Consider the following 18,640-nt stretch of genomic DNA (forward strand, 5'->3'; position numbering starts at 1 on the left):
TCCTACAACAACAGGTCCCATTCATTTCACAAACAAGATGGAAACTGGGAAAAGTATTTAAATTAGCATTAATATATGTGTGTGTGTGTATATATATATATATATATATATATATACACACACACACACACACACACATATACATTGAATAAGCATACATTCATATATATACATAGATTGAAGAAATCAGTGATAGAGGGAGGGTCCCGTGGGAAATAAATGTCTTCTTGAAGGGAGGTTATTTCATCCAATATCAAATGTGATTGTGATCCTATTTATCAAAAAAAAAAAAAACTAGGTTGTAATTATTTATTATTTACTTTATTTGTATAATACTCTTCTAAGCCCTTAGGCGACTCAGAGCGGTTTACAACAATTTGGTAATTGGTAAATGCATTTGAATTAACGTTGAATATATATATATATATATATATATATATATATGAATATATAGACATATCTTTCAATCAAAAGAGGGTTAGAGTGTGCATTCTGCAGGGAAAAAAAATGTTGTCTGAAGAATATGACTCAAAAAAGTTTGGGATAATACCTTTTTTAATAAGCAATATTCCTTCCTCCCTCCCCAGTACACAGCAATTGAATTGTCATTTTGACCTGTACAAAAAGAGGCAGGTCTTGTCAGAAATGATTGGTGGTCAACTGAGCAATGGAAACCTTCAGCCAAATTGGATCAACTTTGTCCAGTTTCCGGATAGCTGGCATTCAGTGGGTGAGGGACTTCCGTCCTTTCAGCATCCGCCGGAGAATCACCTCGATCCCGCTGGCAGTGCGGATCCGCTTGACCCAGCCATGCTTGTGCTTGCGCTTGATGTTGGAGGGTTGGTATTCATTGCCCCGGGCCTTGGTGCGGATGTGCTGGTGGCTCCATGGAGTCTCAAGGGTGCTCCCAATCTTCCATGATGGGCCCATAAGCGCACCAATCCCACGCCGGCACACGCTGGAGACTTGGTGTATCAGAAGGAGTGATCTGTCAAATTAAATTAAAATTAAATTTAAGGTGTTCTCATAGGGGAAAGGGGTCTTCACTGAATCTTTATCCCCAATCCTTGTTTCCACAACAAGCCACTTTTTCAAAATCCAATTTTCACAGGGACAAAAAATGAGGTGACATCATCTGAACAAGGCCACAGGGAGCAAAGGAAACACCACAGGGGTGTTCAACATTCCCTATTCTCTCCAAAGCCTCCCTTTCTCATTTAATGAACGAAAAAAGTTTAATACAGCAGTTCTCAACCTTGCTAATGCCACAACTCCTTAATACAGGTCCTCATATTGTGGTGACCCCCCAACCATAAAATTATTTTCGTTGCAATTTCATAACTGAAATTTTGCTACTGTTCTGAATCGTAATGTTAATATCTGAATTGCAGGATGTATGTTCATTCACTGAACCAAACTTGTGCACCAGTTAAGCCCGTGCCTTGGGAAGTCTGACTTAGCCAGGGTGGTCCACACTCTAGTTACATCCCGAATAGACTACTGCAATGCACGCTCGGCAGCCAGGTTGCTCATGGAAGCGGGGTACAGGGAGCGCACAACTCCCCTGTTACACCAGCTCCACTTGTTGCCAATTAGCTTCCAAGCACAATTCAAAGTGCTGGTTTTAACCTACAAAATCCTACACGGCTCGGGCCCAGTTTCCTGTCCAAACATATCTTCCCCTATAAACCATCAAGGACTTTAAGATCTTCTGGAGAGGCCCTGCTCTCAGTCCCACCATCTTCGCAGGCGCATTTGGTGGGGACGAGAGACAGGACCTTCTCTGTGGTGGCTCCCCGGCTATGGAACTCTCCCCAGTGAGATTAGGTCTGCCCCCTTTCTCCTGTCCTTTAGGAAGCAGCTAAAATCCTGGCTTTGAAGTTAGGCATTTGCAGATTGACGGATGATTTGATATAGACTAAGAGTTATTTGGCCACAACGTTATAGCCCCGAAAAAACCCACAAGAACCTAGTGATTCCAGCCATGAAAGCCTTCGACAATACGTTTTGGACAGAGTTGGATGTTATTTTAAACGTGTTGAATTGTTTTATATGTATTTTAGAACTTATTTATTGTATGTTGTTTTATGACAATATTTATTGTATAGCACTGAATTTTGCTGTTAGCCGTTCTGAGTCCTTCCACAGAGATAGAGAAAAACGGGATTAAAAAAAAATCTAAATAAATAAATAAAATACTTTAATTAGAATACAGATGTTGTTGTGCCCTTGGTTTTGGTTTTCAGTCTGCTGAGGTTAAATAGCTTGCCATCTGTCCGATAGATGATTTCCACGCTAGTGGGAAACTTCCCATCAACACGATGAAGTGTCACAGCGACATTTATTTATCGTGTCAGGGGCAGACCAGACAGTTGCATTGCATTTTTTTTACAAACAAACAGACAAACAAAACACCAAGTTTGCAAGCTTGGTAGTTGATTAAATGTCCTTTGACCAGTAGCTGGCCACTTGGAGTGCCTCTGGTGTTGCTGCAAGAAGGTCCTCCATTGTGCATGTAGCAGGGCTCAGGTTGCATTGTAATAGGTGGTCTGTTGGTTTGCTCTTCTCCGCACTCGCAAGTTGTGGACTTCACTTTGTGGCCCCATTTCTTAAGGTGGGCTCTGCATCTTGTGGTGCCAGAGCGCAGTTTGTTCAGCGCCTTCCAAGTCGCCCAGTTTTCTGTGTGCCCAGGGAGGAGTCTCTTATTTGGTATCAGCCATTGGTTGAGGTTCTGGGTTTGAGCCTGCCACTTTTGGACTCTCGCTTGCTGAAGTGTTCCAGCGAGTGTCTCTGTAGATCTTAGAAAACTATTTCTTGATTTAAGTCGTTGACGTGCTGGCTGATATCCAAACTGGGGGTGGGCTGGAGATGTCACTGCCTTGGTCCTTTCACTATTGGTTGCTACTTCCCGGCAGATATCAGGTGGTGCAATACCGGCTAAACAGTGTAATTTCTCCAGTGGTGTAGGGCGCAGACACCCCGTGATGATATGGCATGTTTCATTAAGAGCCACATCTACTGTTTTAGCGTGGTGAGATGTGTTCCACACTGGACATGCAAACTCAGCAGCAGAGTAGCATAGCGCAAGGGCAGATGTCTTCACTGTGTCTGGTTGTGATCCCCAGGTTGTGCCAGTCAGCTTTCGTATGATATTATTTCTAGCGCCCACTTTTTTGCTTGATATTCAGGTAGTGCTTCTTGTAGGTCAGGGCATGGTCCGGAGTGACTCCCAGATATTTGGGTGTGCTGCAAGTGGGATTCCTTCCCAGGTGGTCCTCAGAGCTTGGGATGCTTGTCAGTTGTAAGAGCACCTAGAGCTTCGGAAAGCTTCTGTTCAAACATCTCAAAGTTCCCTGCTTGAGCAGTAATGGCACGATCATCAGCATAGATGAAACTCTCTGTCCCTTAGGGATCAGCTGGTTTTCCCTGTAATAGGCAGTAAGAGCACCTAGAGCAGTGGTTCTCAACCTGTGGGTCCCCAGGTGTTTTGGCCTACAACTCCCTGAAATCCCAGGCAGTTTACCAGCTGTTAGGATTTCTGGGAGTTGAAGGCCAAAACATCTGGGGACCCACAGTTTGAGAACCACTGACATAGAGCTTCGGAGAGCTTCTGTTCAACCATCTCAAAGCTCCCTGCTTGAGCGGTAATGGTGTGATCTTGGACTCGTCGCTGAGCCTGGAACCCCAGGTTTCAGCGGTGACCAGGGGAGCATTCGCACAGTTAAAACTAGTGCGCCAGCTGTGCCTGTACCTTGGGAAGTCTGACTTGGCCACGGTAATCCATGCTCTAGTCACATCCCGTTTAGACTACTGCAACGCTCTCTACGTGGGGTTGCCTCTGAAGACTGCCTCAGAGGTAGTGAGGTCTGTTGGAAGTAGGAAAATGGGTTTATATATCTGTGGAATGACCAGGGTGAGACAAAGGACTTTTGTCTGCTGGAGCTAGGTGTGAATGTTTCAACTGACCACCTTGATTAGCATTTAATGGCTTGGAAGTGGCTGGGGGAATCTTTTGTTGAGAGTGATTTGATGTGCCTGATTGTTTACTCTCTGTTGTCTTGCTGTTGTAATTTTTGAGTTTTTTTTTAATACTGGTAGCCAGATTTTGTTCATTTTCATGGTTTCTTCATGTGGACAATTTCAACAGAAAGGAAGAAACCATGAAAATGAACAAAATCTGGCTACCAGTATTAAAAAACTCAAAAATCACAACACCAAAACAACAGAGAGTAAACAATCAGGCACATCAAATCACCTCTCAAAGAAAGATTCCCCCAGGCACTTCCAAGCCATTAAATGCTAATCTTAGACTACTGCAACGCTCTCTACGTGGGGTTGCCCTTGAAGACGGCCCGGAAGCTTCAACTGGTCCAGCAGCCATGTTACTAACAGGAGCGGGACGCAGGGAGCATACAACGCCCTTGCTGTACCAGCTCCATTGGCTGCCGATTTGCTACCGGGCTCAATTCAAGGTGCTGGCGTTGGCCTATAAAGCCCTAAACGGTTCCGGCCCAAGATACCTATCTGACCGCATCTCGGCCTATGAGCCCACGAGGACTTTGAGATCGTCTGGGGAGGCCCTGCTCTCGATCCCGCCTGCCTCACAGGCACGCCTGGCGGGGACGAGAGACAGGGCCTTCTCGGTGGTGGCTCTTCGGCTGTGGAACACCCTTCCCGCGGACATCAGACTGGCGCCCTCCCTTATGATATTCCGCAAGAAACTAAAGACGTGGCTGTTCGAGAAGGCGTTCGAACAAGAAGTGCAATAATTGGCAATGACGACAGGAATGGAACAACGGAAAACGATATTGGATTGTGGCTTAACGATGAGACGACGCAAATGACTTTTTGTATTTTTGTATTATTGATATTGAGATTGTTGATGTTGTTGATGACGATGTTTTGATATTGCTAGTTTGTTGTTAGATTATCTCTTGTAATTTGCACCTTGTTCCCTCCATGTTGTACACCGCTGTGAGTCGCCCCTGGGCTGAGAACAGCGGTCTATAAGCACAGTAAATAAATAAATAGGGTGGTCAGTTGAAACATTCACACCTAGCTCCAGCAGACAAAAGTCCTTTGTCCCACCCTGGTCTTTCCACAGATATATAAACCCATTTTCCTAATTCCAACAGACCTCATTACTTCTGAGAATGCTTGCCATAGATGCAGGCGAAACGTCAGGAGAAAATGCCTCTAGAACATGGCCATATAGCCCGGAAAAACCGACAACAACCCACTAAATGGGTATTCTAACTCTTGACCTGAAAGAGAATGTCAAATAATATAATGTATCAATGGCACTTGAGCTTACCTGCCCGCTCTGCCCCCAGCCAAGGTGGCCATGTTGGCTTTCTTCTCACTCCTCGCTAATTGGCCGCCGGCGAGCCAATTGGGAGCTACGCACGGCCGGAAGTGACGCGCATCTCGCGGCACGATCAAAGGCGAGATTGGTTTGTGCGGCATTGTGACGTCACGGCGCCGTGCGTCAGAGGGGTGAAGAAAGGGGGCGTGGCTCTCGTGTCGCCTCACAGACGAGGACGGGGGGCGTGGCTCGGCGCGGTTGTTGCCAAGATGGCGGCGCTAGCGGAGGAGCGGGGCTACGCGCTGTCCTGTGGGCGGCTCGGGCGCGGCGTTCGCCTCTCCGTCTTCCACGTCAAGCTCACCGAGTCGGCCCTCAGGGCCTTCGAGGCCTACCAGGGCGGAGAGAGGGCCGGGAAGGTGAGGAAGGGGCTCAGAGAAGAGGGGCCTCATAGCAGGAGAGAGACTGGTTCTGTACTGTGGTAAATAAGGGCCTTTATAGCAGTCGAGTGACTCTCCCTGTATTGTGATTAAGAGGGGCCTTACAGCAGGAGAGAGACTGGTTCTCTAAGGTGAGAAATAGGGACCTTATAACAGGAGGGAGACTGGCTCTGTATTGCGATAAATAGGGGCCTCATAGCAGGAGAGGGACTGGTTCACTAAGGTGATAAATAGGGCCCTCATAGCAGTACAGACACTGGTTCTGTATTGAGATTGATAAGGGCCTTATAACAGGAGAAAGACTGGTTCTGTATGGTGGTAAATAGGGCCCTCATAGCAGAAGGGAGACTGCCTCTGTGCTGTGACAAATGAGGGCCTTATAGCAGGGGAAAGACTGGTTCTGTATTGTGACAAACGAGGGCCTTATAGCAGGAGAGAGACCGGTCCTGTATTGTGATAAATGAGGGCCTTATAGCAGGAGATAGACCCGTCCTGTATTGTGATAAATAGGGCCCTCATAGCAGGAGAGAGACTGGTTCTGTATTGTTGGAAATAGGGGCCTCATAGCAGGAGAGAGACTGGTCCTGTATTGTGATAAATAGACGCCTCATAATAGGAAAGAGTTTGGTCCTGTATTGTGGTAAATAGGGACTTCATAGCAGGAGAGAGACTGGTTCTCTATTGTGATAAATAGGGACCTTATAGCAGGAGAGAGACTGGTCCTGTATTGTGATAAATAGACGCCTCATAATAGGAAAGAGTTTGGTCCTGTAGTGTGGTAAATAGGGACTTCATAGCAGGAGAGAGACTGGTTCTCTATTGTGATAAATAGGGACCTTATAGCAGGAGAGAGACTGGTCCTGTATTGTGATAAATGAGAGCCTTATAGCAGGAGATAGACCGGTCCTGAATTGTGATAAATAGGGACCTTATAGCAGGAGAGAGACTGGTCCTGTATTGTGATTAATGGGGGCCTTATAGCAAGAGAGGAACTGGTCCTGAATTGTGATAAATAGGGCGCTCATAGCAGGAGAAAGACTGGTTCTGTATTATGATAAATGCCTTATAGGAGGGTAGAGACTTGTTTTGTATTGTCATTAATAGGTGCCATATAGGAGGAGAGAGTGGTTCTTTTTTGTGATAACCAAGGGCCTTATAGCAGGATAAAGACTGGTTCTTTATTGTGATGGGTTTTTTTCCATGTCAGGAGAGACTTGAGAAACTGCTCTGAAAGAACTGGCCGTCTGCAGGGACATTGCCCAGGGGTGCCTGGTTGTTTTACCAACCTGTGGGGGGCTTATCTCATGTCCTCGACTGAGAAGCTGGGGCTGACAGCCAGGAGCTCATCCTGCTCCCCAGATTCAAACCCTCGGGAGCTCCTTGTATTGTGATAAATAGGCACCTTGTAGCAGGAGAGAGACTGGCTCTGTATTGCGATAAATAGGGCCTTCATAGGGTGATAGGAGCCCCCAGTAGCACAGTGGGTTAAACCCCTGTGCCGGCAGGACTGAAGACCGACAGGTCGCAGGTTCGAATCCAGGAAGAGGCGGATGAGCTCCCTCTATCAACTCCAGCTCCTCATGCGGGGACATGAGAGAAGCCTCCCACAAGGATGATAAAAACATCAAATCATCCGGGCGTCCCCTGGGCAACGTCCTTGTAGACGGCCAATTCTCTTACACCAGAAGCGACTTGCAGTTTCTCAAGTCGCTCCTGACACGACTAATAATAATAATAATAATAATAATAATAATAATAGGGTGATAGGGATGGAATGGGATGAGAAAGGGAAGTCTTTTGGAGGCCTTAAGGGGCGAAAAAGGGAGGATCTCTGATGTAGGGTAATAAAGAGGGGTTCTGTTGGGTGATTTGAAGAAAGAAGGCTGCTTTATCAATGAAGGAGTAAAAGCCCCGTGAAGTTGGGTGATAAAGAGTACAAAAGGGGAGCTTTGTGGACAGGGGGCTCCATGGGATAGAAAGACAAGACACACACACTTCATTAGATTTCATCTAGTCGAATTATTATGCTAGTCTTTGTGTTATTTATAACAATATAAGAGTGGGAAAGGGGGATGATGTATGGTGCAAACCCTGCTCTTGTAATAATACTAATATTAATATACATGCCCTTGCAACCCTGGAAGAAAATTGGAGTTTTGTTGTTGTTGGAGCAAGTTCAGCACTATACAATCCTCTTTCCTACTCTCATAGACATTATAATAAGTATTATTATTAGTATTAGTATTCCCAACACCAACTGCCCAGCTGTGGGCAAATGCCAACTTCTTGGATTTCTTGGGGCTCAGCCAAAGGCTGTCCTCTTCTCGATTTGGAACGGTGTCGAAATGTGTGGGCTCCAAAAAGCAAGCGTGTTTGCGTGTACCCCGCCGGGTTCAAATGCTGAAACCTTCCAGAGCCTTTCCCTTCCTTCGATGGAGCTATTTTTAACCCAGAGGGGAGAGAGGTTTGTACCCAGGTTCACCCGGGTCCGTTCTTCGTCATGAAATTGCAGAGGAAAGGAATATATACATAATGTAGACTGCCACGGCTCATCCCAATGGTGTGAAAGTTGTGTCGTTGTTTTTTCATCAGCATCCAGAAGAAAATGCAGCGCAGCACAGGAACCCCCCTCCCCTTCTCCCTCCAACAAAACCACATTTTATGACTTGGTTGGCCTTCCCTTCCCCGTCTGTCTTTCGCAGGCTTCTGTCCAAGAATATTGGGTAATGCTAACACTGCTTTTTCCCCAGGGCTGGGATAAAAATGGCCACTATGAGGTCTCAGAGAAGACTTTTCGCTTGGAAGGGGCTACCGCAGCGGGGATGAGGCCCAGCCCTGGATTTGCTTGTCTTTTCCTGGGACCTGTTTGCCATCCCTTGAAGCTGTGGGAGGCCTGATAGAATTTTAACTCTAGTCACCACAATTCTTTCCCTCCTTATATGTTTGTCCTGATGTTTCCCTAAAATTAGGATTTATAGGGCTTTATGCAGGTGGGTCTGTTTTGCTTTGGGACCCATTTATTGGTGTATTTTAGTATCGCAGAATTCTCAAATGAGTTGATTCTTTATTTGTCTGGTATACGATGGCACGGGCTATCTTGATTTTGCAATTCAGCGATAATCCAAGCCAGGTTTGTCACCTCCAATATACAAAGAAAGGAATTGAAGCCGATGAGCCAAGGAACCGGGGCAGGGCTTCTCCGAAATGCTGAGGGTGGAGCAGCCTCCACCAAATGCGAAGCCTCCTTTACTCCATCCCCACCCTATACTTAAACCTTCCCGGACTGGTCTCCCTTCTGTCCGGAGCCGCCCAGGGCAAAAGACGGGCCCAGTCCGGCATCTCTTTCTGTCTTTCCTCCTTTTCTGTACCACAGGCCTTTCTCAACCCAGCCTTGTTCTGGTTGCCTGAGTTCTGGTTAACTCACTAAAAAATAACAATAATAATAATAATAATAATAATATATACATAACAAGATAGGTACACAGCAAACAAGATCACTGTACTGGTTTTTTGTATTTGATCTTGGACTGTGTGATGTATTGGAGAATAATGCGTGCAGATCCGAGTAGGGTGGTCTTTTGCAACTGACAGATGGTAATTTTGTCAGCACTGATTGTTTTTAAGTGCAGGCCAAGGTCTTTAGGCACTGCACCCAGTGTGCCAATCACAACTGGGGCCGCATTTACTGGCTTGTGCCAGAGTCTTTGCAGTTCTATTGTTGTTCTTCCCAGGATTCTATTGGGAGGAAAGTGATGCCAAACCACATTCAACGAACAGCGTAGATGCACCTTATCTCTTCCCTCAACTTGGAAATTTGGCTTCTCATCCCATATTTTGGCCTTTTAGGTCCCCTCTTGCCCTAAATTCAGAATATTTATTGCCTCAGGGATGAGGAGCTTTCTTCTATCCACAAAGGAGACCAGGGTTCGAATTCTGTATGTGACGCAGTGGCCTGGTTCTGTCTTGCGGTCATAGCTTTGCTTCCTGCCCCACCACTGAGGCACATTAGTGACCAGTGACTCAGTCACCACTGAGAAATGACCCAGCCATTTCCTCAGTTTGCAGGATCCTTTTCCTCTTTCAAGCAGCCTGAACCTAGAATGTCTGAGCATGTTTCTTTCGGTCACCTTTGACACACATCTATCCATTGCCAAGTGATATTGGCCTACATTACTGTGCTGGTGGGAAGGTGGGTTTCTGACAGCCATGTTGTCCTGTGACTGCTACAGAATTCACAATATTAGGGATTGATGCTTTCCTTATTCAACGGACTCCAAACTTTTGGAGGTGGGGGGGGGGGGGTGGGGGCTAAGAGAGTGCAGCTCTTTTGCTTTTGGCTTCGACATACATACTTTCCCCCCACAGTGTATAAAACAAACCTTCAGGCTTTGTGCTTATGATGGTCCAAAATTCAAATGAAGTCCAAAATATTTCTGGTTTGGAAATGTGTTCTTCCTTTGAGAACCTTGTTATCCCAGTTGTATTTATGTATGTGACCGTGAACATTTATTGACACTGCCAGCATATAAGTATGAGGAGCAGGTTAATCCTGCCTTCAAGTGGCATTTTGGCTGAAAACGGTGTTGCGGTGTTGCTTGGATCCCATCAGATTTTCAGATCCGCCTCTGATTTGTGTCTGAAAGGAGGAGGGTGGTTGCTAAGGGTTTCCGGATGCTGTTATGCAACTTGGGTCCCTTGGATTTTTCTTCATAGTACATTTTCAGGCACAAATACAGATCTTCGGCTCATTTGGAGCAGAGTTTGAAGCAAGCACAGAAATTTAAGGAGTTGGAAGGCACCCTGAAATTCATCTAATCCAACCCCATTTTCTAGATAGGAAGACACAATTCAAACCCTCCTGAAAGATAGCTTGTATTTAAAGACCGCCGCCTTCAAAGTTAGCCCTTTTAGCCCCGAGGTCACTCTTTGCAGAACTGGACATGGGATTATTCCAAGTGAGGTCTGACCAAAATATTCCTTTTCTCACACTGGCTTTTTGGACTGCTGCCTCACCCTTTGGTCTCAGAATTCGCTTGTAATCTGATCCCATAAAGCCAGATAGCACCCCATTTTATCCTTTCTGCCTTTCCCCCTCGCTATTTGACTCGAACCTGGATCTCTCTGGCCCGTCTTTCTCCTTTGCTGAAATGAACTAAGATGGCATCCAATATGACTGTCCAGGTTTGGTCGGTTGGGGTGCCACTGTAGTTCCCATCGGCCCTGTTTGGGGTGGGGTTCCTATCTGTGTAGATCAGCCTGAGGCTCTTGAGGCTGAAGGGTTCACTGATGTTTTAGAGAGGATTGTGGATTGCCTGTAGGCTTTCCTGGGGCTCAAAATGATGAAGATTCACATCAAGCTAGGCCTGAGTTCTCTGGTTTTTGGTTTCAAGTCAAGCCTTGGTTTTGGATTCAAGTATATATTCCTGTTTTTGGGGTTCCTGTTCAAGTGTTACTAAGTATACCTTTTGCTTGTGGACTTAAGCTGTTCTTGTGACTTTGGGCTATTCCTGGACTGTATTACCCTTGAATGTATAAGATACATTTGGATTCCTGTTGGATTAGCACCTATTGCCAAACCTTTTTGGATTATACATCTACTTTCTTTATTCCTGATTATTTCCTATACTTTGTATGTGTTTCTACAATAAACTGTTGGCTTATATTCTGGACTCTTGTGCGGTGCTATGGTCATAGGTGTTCCCAGACCTGGAGTGCAACACTATTGAATTCATCCATGAAGATGTTCAGTTTTGAGAAGTCAGTAGATACCACCTGATGCTGGTCTGCCTGCAAAGGGGCAGGACTCAAGAGCTCACTTAAACTGAGTTCTTCCTAATGACCTGAGGGATCCATGCGACCAAAGCCTTGGAGGGATTGGGGTATGTTTTCTCAGCCTTCAAGCAAGGCAAGGCACACCTCTGAAGAAACATTGATAAGAAAAACACAACGGGAAAAGATATTGCCCTGTCGTTTCGTTTTGCAGGGAAAGGCAGCCGTTTTGAAACTGGGTTCATTGCCTGGAGGTTATCTCAGTGCCGAATGTACACGTTTTCCACCTTCAGCTTTGCCTCTCGGTTCCTGTGAACTTTCGGTTGTGAGAAACATTCACAAAAGCAGAGCAGAGCCGTTGGGTGTAGGACTTTCGGAAAGCTCTGCTGCTCTCTTGGAAACTGAAACCCTGAATAATGCGGGTTGGAAGTTGGGCTGTGAAAAGGAGAAGCGGCCAAGAAAAGGGGGCTATTTCAGGAAGACTTCTTGCTCCTTCCTTGATTTAGAATGAGATTTATTAGGTTTTTCCTTATTGCTTGTTATTTTATCACCCTCCCAGCATTTCGGCAACACAGTGGTGGGCCGTTAGTCTGTTTCTAAGGGTTTGAACACCTGTGCTACTTGTCTCGGTTGTGACTTTCATATCCGCAGATGTTCAGAGGGAAAGGCTCCGAATTGAATTGAATATGATTTCTGGGTTACAAGGCTTTAGAAATCCCCATCCAAAGAGTAAGAATTAGTTTATTTATCATATCAGAAGAGAACTGAGGGTACAGTTGTAATGTATTTTTAAAAACACACACACACAAAGTTTAAAAACTTGACATTATCCTAAATGTCCTTTGATCAGTAGCTGGCCACTTAGAGTGCTTCTGGTGTTGCTCCATTGTACATGTGGCAGGCCTCAGGTTGCATTGTAATAGGTGGTCTGTGGTTTGCTCTTCTCCGCATTCACATGTTGTAAACTCCATTTTGAGGACCCATTTCTTAAAGTTGGTTCTGCATCTCGTGGTGCCAGGCCGCAATCTGTTCAGCACCTTCCAAATCGCCCAGTCTTCCGCATGCCCAAGAGGGAGTCTCTCATTCAGTATCAGCTACTAATTGAGGTTATGGGTTTTAGCCTGCCACTTTTGGACTCTTGCTTGCTGGGGTGTTCCTGCGAGTATCTCTGTAGATCTTAAAAAACTATTTCTTGATTTAAGGTATTGGCGTGCTGACTGAAATCTGAACAAGGAATGGGCCAGAGATGGACCTTTCATTATTGGCTGCTACTTCCCGGCAGATGTCAGGTGGTGCAGTACCGACTACACAGTATAATTTCTTCAGTGGTGTAGGTCTTATACATCCTGTGATAATGCAGCATGTCTCATTAAAAGCCACATCCACTGTTTTAGAGTGATGAAATGTGTTCCACACTGGGCATGCATATTCAGCAGTAGAGTAACAAAGCGCAAGGGCAGATGTCTTCACTGTGTCTGGTTGTGATCCCCAGGTTATGCCAGTCAACTTTCGTATGATACGAACCCACTTTTTGCTTGATATTCAAGCAGTGCTTCTTTTAGGTCAGAGCACGGTCCAAGGTAACTCCCAAATATTTTGGTGTGCTCCAGTGGGATTCCTTCCCAGGTGTTCCTCAGAGCAGAAGATACTTGTCTGTTCTTAAGATGGAAAGCACACACCTGTGTTTTAAATGGATTAGGAATCAGCTGGTTTTCCCTGTAATAGGCAGTAAGAGCACCTAGGCAGTGGTTCTCAACTTGGGGTCCCCAGATGTTTTTGGCCTTCAACTCCCAGAAATCCTAACAGCTGGTAAACTGGCTGGGATTTCTGGGAGTTGTAGGCCAGAAACATCTGGGGACCCCAGGTTGAGAACCACCGACCTAGAACTTCATAGAGCTTTTGTTCAAGCATTTCAAAGCTCCCTGCTTGGTTGGTGATGACACAATCATCAGTGATGTGAGACAAGAATCAGCCATTGTTTCAGTTTGACTTCATCATTCAAGCATGGTTTAATTCCCTGCTCATTTGTGATCAATCCGCACACTAAATGTTCCTGCTATGGCCCGACTTAATGTTCCTTTTCTCCCATTTTTCTCTTTAAAGGACTCTGCGGTCTCGAAGCCTTCGATTCAGTTTCAAGGAAGCCAAGGGGTAAGTGGAATGAGTTTGGGATGGGGAGATAGAGTTGAATGGAGATTTTTTTTCCCTTCCGTTTTCCAAACCAAGTAAGAATACAGTCAACACAATTTATTTATTTATTTATTTATTTATTTATTTACTGTCTTTGTATGCCGCCTTTCTCAGCCAATTGGCGATTCAAGGTGGTTTCCAACAAATCAGTATACATAAAACATAATAGATAAAAAACATTAAACAGTATAAGACATCACAAAAGCAATAAAAGCAATTATGTGCCCAAAACCTGTTTTCCTCTCTCTTGATTTCAACCTGAGAGAAGATTTTAAAATGACAATAATAGTAATACGATCAAGGCTCTCAACACCTGGGCCATCCCCGTCATTACATACACTGCTGGAATTGTGAACTGGACACAAGCAGAGCTGGATGGTCTGGACAGAAAAACAAGAAAACTGATGACGATCCACTACTCATTACACCTGCATAGTGATGTCGACAGACTTTACCTGCCCAGAAAATCAGGAGGCAGAGAGGGGGGCTTCTGCAAGTGAAACAAATGGTAGAAGAAGAGAAACATGCACTGGCAGATTATATAAAAGGCAGTCAAGAACCAGCATTGAAGGAAGTCAATAGTAGTAAACTGCTTAAAGTGCAAAAGACAAAGAGGGAATACCGTAAAAACACAATGCAGAGCCAAAGAGAAAACTGGCGAAAGAAGGGTCTCTGGACAATTCCTGGGAAAAATTGAGAGCCAAATTGACAAAGAAAAAACATGGCTGTGGCTCACAAATGGGACTCTGAAAAAGGAGATGGGGGGCCTGATTCTGGCAGCCCAGGACAAGCCTTTATAACCAGTGCCATCAAAGCCAAAGTTGAAAAGTTGACAATAGATCCCAAATGTAGACTCTGCAAAGATGCAGATGAAACAATAGATCACATCCTCAGCTGCTGCAAGAAGATCACGCAGACAGACTACAAGCAGAGGCATAACACCATTGCTCAGATGATTCATTGGAACTTGTGCCACAAATACCACCTGCCTGAGAACTGGTGGGACCACAAGCCAGAAAAAGTTACAGAGAATGAACACGTTAAACTACTCTGGGACTTCCGAATTCAGACAGAAGTTTTGAAGCACAACACTCCTGACCTCACAATCGTGTTAAAAAACAAAGTATGGGTTGTCGATGTCGCAATCCCAGGTGACAGCAGGATTGAAGAGAAACAACTGGAAAAAGCTGACACGATATGAGGATTTAAAGATCGAACTGCAAAGACTCTGGCACAAGCCAGTCAAGGTAGTCCCAGTGGTGATCGGCACACTGGGTGCAGTGCCTAAAGACCTTGGCTTGCACTTAAACACAATCGGCGCTGACAAAATTATCATTGCTAGCTGCAGAAGGCCACCTTACTGGGATCTGCTTGCATCATTCGCTAATACATCACACAGTCCTAGACACTTGGGAAGTGTCTGACGCATGACACAGAACAACAGCCAACAGAGTGACCTTGTCTCTGTGGACTCACCTTGTTGTGTTTCAAATAATAATAATTATTATTATCATTATTATTATTTATATGTCCCCCTATCTCACCATGGGGACGCACAGCAAACAGTGGCAAACATTCAATGCTCTAAAGTGCAACCAGAAAGAAAACAACCATAAATCCAGTTATGCACATTAAACAACAACATCAAGCAATAGTGAGACATTACAACAGACAGGAAAGAAGCGATTAAACCTTGTCTTTCTCCCTGTTTGTGATCTGGTTTCCTTCCCCCTCCTCCCCGCCCAAAAAGAAAATCTCAAAAACTATTTTTAACGGCTTTTATTCTCCAGAAAGTCTCTTCATCTGGTTTTGTGTCTCGGACTGACTTTCAGGGCAGGAAGAATGGCATTTTAAATGCCCCGAAAGCAGCTTGTGGTGAATCTTTTCATAAAGGAACTATGCAAAACGTCAGTTGAGGAAGGGAAGCTTTCAAGCACACTCCTACTCTTAAAAAAAAAAAAAAAGCAAAGTGAAACGGAAACAAATGCACATCTTGTCATTGTTTAAAAACCATCCTGGATCGGCCATCCATTAACACAATTCAAAAAGGGAGAAAGAAGATGGAATATCTATATCTAGACACATAATGAAAGTGAAAATATGTGTGTGTGTGTGGCTTGGCTGCCCACTTACACAAAGAAACAGCTCTAGGTCCCACTGTGGAGACACCAATTCCATCCAATGACATTGCACGTTATAGTGAATGCCATGAACATGTCCAAGAACCCTGCCAATGTCCCCCACCCAAGTGAAGATCTTCATTCAGAGACAAATTCATCCTAGATTTCATGTGTTTGCACCGCCACAGACATCCCAGTGTTTCTGACTCTCCTCTGGTATGGAATTTACATGATCCCACCCACTTCCTCTCCCTTAACCCTTTCCTATTATTTTCTATGGCACACAGCAAACAGAGGAATTAATCAGCAACTGAACATACTAGTGAGGTTTGGGGAAAATTCATCATGATTTATAGGAGTTGTAGGTTCTTGGATGTATAGTTCACCTACAATCTAAGACCACTGTGAATTCCACCAGTGATGGACCTGGAACTAACTTGGCACACTAAAATCCCTTGACCACCAAAAAATGATGGAGGTTTTTGGAAGGATTTATAGAAGTTGTCATTCACCTACATCCAGAGTGCACTATGAACCCAAACAAGGATGGATCTGGACCAAACTTGGCATGCATATCCAATATGCACAAATTAGAATAATGGTGGGTTTTGAGGTGAATTGGGGTGGACATTTTGGAGTTGTACGTACTGAGATGTATAGTTCACCTGCAATAAATGAGCCCTCTGAACTCCACCAAAGAAGGAATTACATCAGACTTGGCACACAGAGCCCCCAAGACTAGCAAAAAATACTGGAGGTCTTTGGGGAAAATTCACCTTGATTTGTGGGAGTTGTAGTTCACCTACATCCAGAGAGCACTGTGAACCAAACACTGATGGATCTGGACCACACTTGGCACACAGTCTTGATATGCTGAAATTGGATTACTGGAGGAGGGGGGGGGCTGAACTTTCTTTCTGGGAGTTGTAGTTCACTCACAACGAGAGAAACTGTGACCTCCACCAATGATGGATCTGGACCACACTTGACACACAGAACCCCCATGACTAACTCAACCTACTGGAGGGGCTTGGGGGGACTGACTCACCATAGTGGGAGTTCTAGTTCACCCTGCAGCCAAAGAACACACTGAACCCCACTGACGATGCATCTAGAGCAGACTTACCCAACATAACAAACTTTAAGTACTGATGGAGTTTTTCGGGGTTAACCTGGCATGATGGGAATTGTAGTTCACCCACCACCTTATGCATTTTGTACAATTAAAAATGACTTTTAAAAAATAACCTGGGTAACACCAGAGATCCAAGCTAGTACATTCAGTAAATGACAGTCAAAAGGCACCCATGGGTTATATTTCCCTTCAAAATGGGGCTCACTGCTGAACTGCAACTGCTGAAATGGCCTGTCTGTGTAAAACATGGGAATCGCCAAATGTGTTGGTGTCAGTTTTTCAATCAACAACTGCCCTGCTCAGGTCTTGCAAAATCAGTCATGGTTTCCTTGGTGGAGGGTTTTGAATTTTTTAATTATTATTTCTTCTATTCTTAACCTGCTTTTCTGCCAATATAGTGACTCAAGCTGGAGTTTGATCCAATTGTAATGCAGTTCCTCTCTTTTCCTATCTCCTTCCACTTTGCCAAGCATTTTTATTCTCACCGCAGCTGGAAAAAACTCAAACTGTGGGAGAAATGGATTCATGCATGGGTTCATATGCTGCCCTGTACTGTAGATTTTCCAGACCCTTCTCATAATGATTTGTTATTTATTTATTGCCTTAGTCCTAGTCAAAGACAGCTGAGATGAGCAAGTGGGTGTCAGTTTAGGGTCATTGGCATTTTGATCAATGAGGCAAAGGTTTTAAACCCCTTCTGGGGCTAGGGTGCATTTTCCCAGAAATCTCGCATTCTTGGGGTGCCCAGTTCAAAACCAAACATTTCTCTGTTTTTATTCCTTAGCTGCTGCAATTATTTTGAGTCATGAGAGGAAGCCAAGGTCAGAGGAGTGTAGTTTCTGTTTTTAGGGGCAGGTGAAACGAAACGGCAAAGAGAACATCTGGTATATGTAATAATGACTTGGATGATGGTTTAGGGAGCCTCCTTATCAAGTTTGCAGATGACACCAAATTAGAAGGGAGTGCTAATACTGGGAGTAGTGGGTTCACATTATAGGAAAGGAGATTCCACCTGAACATTAGGAAAACCTTCCTGGCTGTAAGAACTGTTCAGCAGTGGAACTCTGCCTTGGAGTGTGGTAGAAGCCTCTTCCTTGGAAGCTTTTAATAGAGGCTGGATGGCCATCTTTCAGTGGTGCTTTGATTGTGCTTTTCCTGTACGGCAGAGGTTGGACTGGGTGACCCATATGCAGAGGTGGCTCAACCATTATGCAGAGTAAGCATTTGCGGTACACTTCGTTTTGCCCAGGGGCACTGAGGCGCCTCCGTAAATGCCCCACCATGGTTGCGAACTTTCTCTACCTCCATCTCCCTCTTGAAGGCGACATGGAGATGGGGCCTCGCTTTGGCCTGGGCCCTTGACTCCGCCACCTCCCTTCTGGCTCCGCGCATATGCGCCGTGTTCTTGAGACAGTTGGACGAGGTGGGCTCCTCTGTTTCCCGCCACTCTTGGTGCGGCGCGACACGCGAGGAGGCAAGAGCAGCTGTGCGCGAGGCACCAAAAGCCACGAGGCCGGAGAGGTGGAGCGTTTGGCAAGTTGGCCAAGGAGCACGCACGCCTCCAGCTCGAGCTGGCCAAGGAGCTCAAGGCCAGATCAGTTCTAGTCACCTGCTTAAAAGGAAAGGGCCTGAGGCTGCGAGTAATAGTGGAGTTGGAGTCCAAATCACCCAAGGGTGGAGAGAG

General features: G+C 45.2%; 2 protein-coding genes across 2 annotated transcripts in view; one reads left to right on the plus strand and one right to left on the minus strand.

The window, feature by feature from the left end:
- Positions 1 to 537: 537 nt before the first annotated feature.
- Positions 538 to 5,412, minus strand: MRPL34 (mitochondrial ribosomal protein L34). The gene is made up of 2 exons (XM_060784901.2): positions 5,315 to 5,412; positions 538 to 988 (listed from the first exon to the last, which is right to left on the minus strand). Exons 1-2 carry the CDS (start codon positions 5,344 to 5,346, stop codon positions 724 to 726), a joined length of 297 nt encoding a protein of 98 aa, XP_060640884.2. The 5' UTR covers positions 5,347 to 5,412; the 3' UTR covers positions 538 to 723.
- Positions 5,413 to 5,539: 127 nt separating this feature from the next.
- Positions 5,540 to 18,640, plus strand: part of ELL (elongation factor for RNA polymerase II) — a 61,170-nt gene continuing 48,069 nt past the window's right edge. Inside the window, exons 1-2 of the mRNA XM_060784899.2 lie at positions 5,540 to 5,721; positions 13,615 to 13,662. Coding sequence (XP_060640882.2) covers positions 5,575 to 5,721; positions 13,615 to 13,662 — 195 coding nt within the window. The 5' untranslated portion in view covers positions 5,540 to 5,574. The remainder of the gene's footprint in view (positions 5,722 to 13,614; positions 13,663 to 18,640) is intronic.

Source organism: Anolis sagrei, chromosome X (genome assembly GCF_037176765.1).
Source record: "Anolis sagrei isolate rAnoSag1 chromosome X, rAnoSag1.mat, whole genome shotgun sequence".
NCBI lineage: Eukaryota > Metazoa > Chordata > Lepidosauria > Squamata > Dactyloidae > Anolis > Anolis sagrei.